General features: G+C 44.4%; 1 protein-coding gene across 1 annotated transcript; it reads right to left on the reverse strand.

Moving 5' to 3' along the window:
* Positions 1–923: 923 nt before the first annotated feature.
* LOC125531678 (putative NAD(+)--arginine ADP-ribosyltransferase Mav) lies at positions 924–4,893 on the reverse strand. The gene is made up of 4 exons (XM_048695997.1): positions 4,181–4,893; positions 3,715–3,807; positions 3,007–3,185; positions 924–2,150 (listed from the first exon to the last, which is right to left on the reverse strand). The coding sequence occupies exons 1-4, from the start codon at positions 4,820–4,822 to the stop codon at positions 2,141–2,143; spliced, it is 924 nt and encodes a 307-aa protein (XP_048551954.1). The 5' UTR covers positions 4,823–4,893; the 3' UTR covers positions 924–2,140.
* Positions 4,894–7,586: the final 2,693 nt, after the last annotated feature.

Here is a 7,586-nt window from a genome sequence, read left to right on the forward strand (position 1 = left end):
ATTTTTTTAGTTTGTGAACAAATTTTAAAATGCGAAGATTTTTTGACATTCAAACGTTTTAGAATTTTCAAACATTTTTTCAAAAGCTGCAAACAAAATTTGAAATTCTATAATTTTTTGGAATTTCTGAACAAAATTGAAAAATAGGAACATCCTCTAAAAAAGTGAACAAAACTTGAAAAATGCGAACATTTTTAAAATTTCGGAACATTTGTTGAAATACAAAAAATAAATTGTAAAAAATAGAAATATGAAAGGAATGAAAAAAGGAAATAAAATAAAATAGAAAAAACAAAAAAAAGGGAAGGAAAAGAAAAAATGAAACCCAGTTCAGGAACCTCCTAGAAGGCTCCTAAAACCGTAAAAAAGAAACCGGCTAGACACACCATAGAAGGTTCCAAAAACGGGATCGCTGAAACGCTAAACAGACCGGCCCACGCCTCGAACACTGGGTCGATCGCCCAAACAAAATCCACAGACAACATCTGCAACAGATATGCAAATTTATTCAGTTTTCAACCTCATCTCACAAACACATTACCCTTTCCCTTGCTTAAAATAGCCACTGGCTTATGAATGGGACACCAAACTTAACTGCAGTTCACAACCCCAATTGTTCAATGGCACCATCCTGGATCAGCTAGAGATGCCTTCTACATGTTGTGGCCCTTTAGCAACTACCACATGCAGGAGCAACTTTAACTGAATTTACATGTACAGAACACCTAAACTTAACTGAATACCACACAAGTCAGCTACATTATATATATAAACCGGTACAAGCACGAGTAGTTCCATGTTATCATCAAGCAGCTCACATAAGGCACGTAGTGTCATCACATGAGATTACACACAAATAAATATAGTAAGCGCAGAGTGATGACAAGATGAGCTACCAATAAAAACAATCCTGGAAGAATGTCTGGCCAAGCAATGCACCCGTTCCAAATAAAACTGTTCCCAACATACCAAACATGCTCCTGAGAAAAGTAATTGGCCATGCACATTGAGCATGGTTTCCAAGGAAACAATTTACACCAATGTTGAGCTTTACTGTTTGTGGTAAAACCAACTGTAGCATGTACAAACAGAGACTGTATCGTGTACAAACAAAGACGCTAATGAGTTCGCTAAGATTTTTCTGTACATTTACCAACCGCTACTACTAGCGGTAGTTCAGCTGCAGATGACTTAGGTAACCTCCATCATACAATGCCCTCTGCAGATCACACAGTAACCTTAGATAATCTTTCATGACCATCTGAACAAAAAACTGGAGATCACGCCTCGACTGATACTTCGAGCTGTTCCAGATGAGCCTGAGGAGTCCTCTTACATCGTACTCATAGAAGACACAGTTCCCATTCTTATCAAGATAGTAATATGTCTTCAGGAGCATTTTGCATCTTGGTAATGACCAGCCATCAAAGTGAGACAAAGATGCTGACAAAGCACTCCACCCCTTCGTACTTTCAATGCTGCTGAACAACTGGTACATCACTACGAATGTGCCATATGCTTGAAAAGGCTCCATCAGATATATGTGATGTGCTAAGATGTTGGGACTGCAGACTGCTACGCCCTGTGAGATGACTCGAAGCCATTCAATCATATCTACAGGCAAGGGCTGCTTATGGAAAACTTCGTCCGTTATCATTTTCACAAAACTAGCATAGTCCTTGTCACCTTCGGCATCAGAATAGTCAACAAGCTGGTCCTCGCTGAAAAGGAGCTTAATGGAATCGTCTTTGTATATGATGAAGTTTCTTGAGCTGAAATTACCCCCAAGCGACTTCCCTTTGCCATGCAACCCAGCCAATTTACTATACGAGCCACCTACAGCGACCTTTGTAGATATCTTAGACAATTTGGACTCAGTGGTGAAGCCTGGAAGTAATGTGTTGTGGTGTAGCTTAAATCGAAGGGCATGATCATACAGCGATTCAGACCACCCACTAGCAGACTCACAGACCAAGATAGAATGATACAGACCAGTTGGGAGACTGGGGACTCTTGGTGGGTCGGGAGTGGGAAATTTCAGCATCTTTCTTCTTGATTGCGATATCCTGAGCTCTTCATCTTTCTTGCTGGTTCTTTTGTTACTAGGCGAGCAGTTCTTGCTTGATATTTTGCTATCAGATTAGCAGTTCCTGAAATAAAGGAACAAATCATATCATTCAGTCACTAAATAAACATCATCAGGCTAAAAGCTCCATCGATCGCCCCGGGATGTCAGAACACTGATCAGTCAATCATCAGGCTAAAACTACTGTAAAAAGCAGTCACAAAACATGGAACTAGAATCTAGTTCTTCAGAACTGTAATTACAGTCATTAGACACTAAAAATAAAGCAGCCATTCGGCAGTGTAATTACTAGTTTCTTCAGAACTGCAATTATTACAGTCTGAGGATAAATATTACATGAAACTACAAGTTCTCCATAACTCCAAATACATACAAGAGCACTGCTATTGGTAGTCTTAAATTTGATTAACTAAAAATACACCCAGTAAAGGACTGTGGCTTTGGTGGGATATGACTGTAAAAACATGATGCTATCCACTAAAAGTTCACTGCATCAAGATTTTTTCTTTACAAATTACTAACTTTGATGGGCTGCAAATACAATTAAAACGAACTATAAATTAGAGGGGAAACGAACTCCAGTTTGTAATTCATGGATGACTCCAAAGACAAGTAAAAGAAAAAGAATGTAGCTCCAGTTCACCATAAGTAGAATTTACATTCAAATCACAGTGTAACTCTAGTAGTTTAGAACAATAACTGCTAGTTCTAGAGAAATAAGGAACAAATCTTTGCGATGCAGCAGTGAACTGGAGTTACAATCTGTAGAATTATAACTGCTAGTTCTAGAGATGATCCACACAGCAGAGAAGATCCAAAACCAACTTTACTCCCTCCGATCCACACTTTGAGGTATGAAGGTTGGAGCTACAATACATATCCCAGTCACAAACAACAATTTTTGAGGTATAAGTTAGTACCTTGACTTAATCGTTGCCAGGGGTGTCATATCAGGAGAAGGGAGCAGGCTTTCGCTGCTATCTTTACATGGATTCGTTAATAACTTCCTCATGTTGAAGCAATTCTCAATCCAAGCAGTGGTAGTGACTGTCTTCCCATCTGCTTCCCAGAATATTCTGGCCCCTGGTGGTACCTGACCCTACGTGGACAAGAAAGACAATAAATGATTAAAGTAGTAAGGCAAATATTTGGGGATTCAGCTCAGTTGGGTCTAGCCTAAAGCTTCATAACAACACAGTAGTACTAAGCTAAATGCGAGTTATTCTTCTTTAGTAAAAAGTATATTTTAGTTTATGTTTACTGAAAACTACTGTGTCAAGCTGAAAATTACTAACACATACTACTATTTTCCAAGTATCAACAGGGGACTAAATAAAAATGTAACAACTTGTGCATATTAACAGCTCATAAAAGAATGAGATCAATGTATCACCAAGTTGAAACGAAGGTCATTTAACTGTGTAGACAGAATAATTGGTCATTACAGGAATTCTAAGCTGTGAAATGTGAAACTCTGAAATTCTAGCTGCAGTCAGGTGCTTCTTATGTTAAAAAAAATTAGTTCAATGGTTATCCCAAGTATAGCATAAATTCCCCCTCTCAGGCAGTATACGTCGCTAGTGACTACAGCTGAACGCACAATAGAAAAGCAGGTAAGAAAAACTCACTTTCACAGCGATGTGTGTGGCTTCGTTGTAGTTGATTCCTGTCCCAACCTTGCCACCCAAGCTTTCAATTATTTGAGTATAATCGTCAAGTCCCTACACAAACGTAAATATAGTAGACACAAAGTGTTATTGCTCGTGGTGTTAAAATATGTAATTAGCTTAACATCTTGCTTCTTAATTCTCTTTCATATCATCATTCCCGGTCTAAAATAATTATTCTAATCCCTTAGTTTATCTTCCTCTCATATAAACAGAACGCCTTTTCACAATAAAGGATTGTAATGCACAAAGTGTTGGAGCTTTAGAAACTACACACAGTTTACTCGTCATGTATCTAGATTTTTCATATAGTAGACCAAAATTTGAGCTGGTGTATAACCTGAAAGTAACTTGAATTCGTGTCACCCTTCCAACTTTCCAAGAACAGAATTAAAGAGACGGGGATGGGAGATATCCAAACTCTCACCACATCCTCGACGAAGTGGTCGACGAAGATGAAGAGCAAACCAAAGAAGGGCTTGTCGCCTCGGCTGGCCCTGGCTTCTTCCCGGGCGGGCGACCTCCCCGTCGTGCCCCCGCGTCCTGCGCTCTCCTCCTCTGGCGCTCGCTCGATCATCCTAGGCGCGCCTTCTCCGCCCGCATCTCCGAGTCTTGGTGGCTCCCCAGCGGCAACGGAGGAGGGGGCTGAGGGCTTGACGACGGGAGGGAAGGTCTCCCCAGCAGCAACGGAGAAGAGGACCGAGGGCTTGACGACGGGAGCGAGGGTCTCCCCGCCAGCAACGGAAGACGGGGCGGAGGGCTCGACGGTGGGAGCAGGGCGCGCGGCAGCTCGGGCCGCCCCAGCGGCAGCGGAGGATGGATCCGAGGTCTTGAGGGCGGGAGCAGGGGGCGCCCCAGCGGCGAGGAAGGACGGAGCCAAGGGTGCAGGCTCTGGCTCGGGAGCAGCGGCTCGATCGAGAGGCTCACCGCCGCGGGGCGGCTTCCCTCCGCTGCCGGGCAGGCGGAGTACCGGCTTGATCACGATAGTCTTGGGGAGTGGCTGCGTCCCGCCGACGCGCGGCGGCCTCCCGCTGCCGTCTGGGGGCAGGCGGCGCCCCGGCCCCGGCATCACGGCGAGGAGGGGGGAAGGGGAGGGAGGGAGGGCTTGCGATTTTACTCCGACGGGGAATTGGGGGAAGAGGGAAAGGGGGGGGAGACGGAAATTTTGGGGATGGGAGGGGCGGGGGCTCGGGCTCCGATTCGAAACTCGAAACTCGAAAAGCCTCGGCCCAACCTAGGCGTCGGCTGACCGATCCCGCCCACGATCGGTCCCCTCCAGGCCGTTGGGTAGCCGTTTGATCGGTCCTGGTGCATCAACATTCCCGTCGTCTCGCACCTTGTACGACATCGCATGAAAAAATTCCTCTCCTCATCATGCGCACAAAGGAAGTCAACGAGCGCGCAGAAAAAAAAATCCAACGAGCGACTTCGCACGAGTCACGGCCAGCGTGCCGGCACAGGTCCTCATAGGAAACACAGCACGAGTCACTGTCGGCTATAGAGCTGGGTGCTCACTGTCCCAGCACAGGTCGCGGCCGGTCCCAACACGAACGCTCGCCATCCCCAACATTGGTCGAGATCGTCTCAACACGGACGCTCGTCGTCCCAAACATGGGATGGCCGTTCGCAGCATGGGTGCTCGTTGTCCCACATTCGTGACCAGCGGTTGCAGAAGCCTCGTGGCCTACTTATAGCCACATCGGAGGGCATCCGCGTAGATTAGCCAGCAGTGTCGGCGGACGGCCTTGCAGCTCCCTACAACAGCGCAACACTGCCCCGTAGCGGTGCCTGGCTGGAGGGGCCAGTAGGTGTGAGCCATAGCAGTGCAGTGATTTTGGGAGGGGGGGCGTGAGTGAGGATGGCAAGAGAAAGATTAATCCATGTTGTTGTTTGTGGGGTTGTCAAGGTGAACGACAATAAGAGAGGTACGAGACACAAAAAAGGTGTGTGAGAGCAAGCGAGAGGGAGAGGGAAGGTTGAAGTGGAGTGTGTGGCTACATGAGATGCGCTGGATGATTATGACATAGATTGAAAGTCGCGTCGTCACATTTTGTTGGCATCACAAATCGGTAACATTCACAGGTTCACCCTTTTTAACAAGGGTGGCATTAATAAATCAAAGGAGTTACAACACTGCACAAAGAATCCCAGAGGAAATAAAAATTACAACATGATCCTCCCTTTATCAAACATGACCCCAAAATGATATGACGAAAATGCAATTGAGTCCTAATAATGCTCTAGAAGACCTCGCTGGAGATGCTATCACCACGATCTTCGGCCAAATCCTTGACATCTGCAAGGAGAAGATTGTCTCCCCAATGGAGGTTGAAATTGGGGTGTCATTTTCTTCGGCAAATCCACCTTAGCCTAGTGTTCCACCCTAGCCACTCATAGGGTCCATTTGAGACTTGAGAACTTTTTATCCATGGTTCCAGCTGCTGAGATTGGAGCAACAATATAAGATAGCCGAAGACGAACCATAAAACCAACTTCAACTCACCCTTGAGCTCCAGATCAAAGATCACTTGATACAAATCCACCTCCCCTTGTGCCACAACCACGGCAGGTCGAAGAAGAGGGCTAGATGGGGGATGCACCAACCAAAACTAGATCTCCATAGAGATTATTGAGGACCTGTTGCACAATCCATATCCTCCACAGCCGACCTCCACCATAGAGGAGAGACGCAAGAGTGAGAAACCAACTCGCAAATGGCACAAAGCCAGATGCCCACATGAAGTCCTAGCACTACATCTAACCTAACACTACTCTATACATGAACGCCTCCTCCCCTCCCCCACGTCGGTTATTCAACCAAAATCATAGGTTGCTATTGTAGTATGTAAATATCAAAGGCATATATTAGGGAAGGAAGGAACGATGTTTACCTTTGGGTATGTAGAGAAGGCCAGAAATTATTTTGTCAAGTCTCTTGAGGTTGATGGTGGCAGACATGGTGTCATGCATAGAGAACTTCTAGACCTACATGTTGTTGCCATCGAGAAATCAAATACTATTGTAGTATATGAAGGAAATATGCCCTAGAGGCAATAATAAAGTTATTATTTATTTCCTTATATCACGATAAATGTTTATTATTCATGCTAGAATTGTATTAACCGGAAACATAATACATGTGTGAATACATAGACAAACTTAGTGTCACTAGTATGCCTCTACTTGACTAGCTCGTTGATCAAAGATGGTTATGTTTCCTAACCATGAACAAGGTGTTGTTATTTGATTAACAAGGTCACATCATTAGTTGAATGATCTAATTGTCATGACCCATTTCATTAGCTTAGCACCCAATCGTTTAGTATGTTGCTATTGCTTTCTTCATGACTTATACATGTTCCTATGACTATGAGATTATGCAACTCCCGTTTACCGGAGGAACACTTTGTGTGCTACCAAACATCACAACGTAACTGGGTGATTATAAAGGAGCTCTACAGGTGTTTCCAAAGGTAGATGTTGGGTTGGCGTATTTCGAGAATAGGATTTGTCACTCCGATTGTCGGAGAGGTATCTCTGGGCCCTCTCGGTAATGCACATCACTTAAAGCCTTGCAAGCATTACAACTAATGAGTTAGTTACAAGATGATGTATTACGGAACGAGTAAAGAGACTTGACGGTAACGAGATTGAACTAGGTATTGGATACCGACGATCGAATCTCGGGCAAGTAACATACCGATGACAAAGGGAACAACGTATGTTGTTATGCGGTCTGACCGATAAAGATCTTCGTAGAATATGTAGGAGCCAATATGGGCATCCAGGTCCCGCTATTGGTTATTGACCGGAGACGTGTCTCAGTCATGTCT

The sequence above is a fragment of the Triticum urartu genome, unplaced genomic scaffold (assembly GCF_003073215.2).
Source record: "Triticum urartu cultivar G1812 unplaced genomic scaffold, Tu2.1 TuUngrouped_contig_783, whole genome shotgun sequence".
NCBI classification, from domain to species: Eukaryota; Viridiplantae; Streptophyta; class Magnoliopsida; order Poales; family Poaceae; genus Triticum; species Triticum urartu.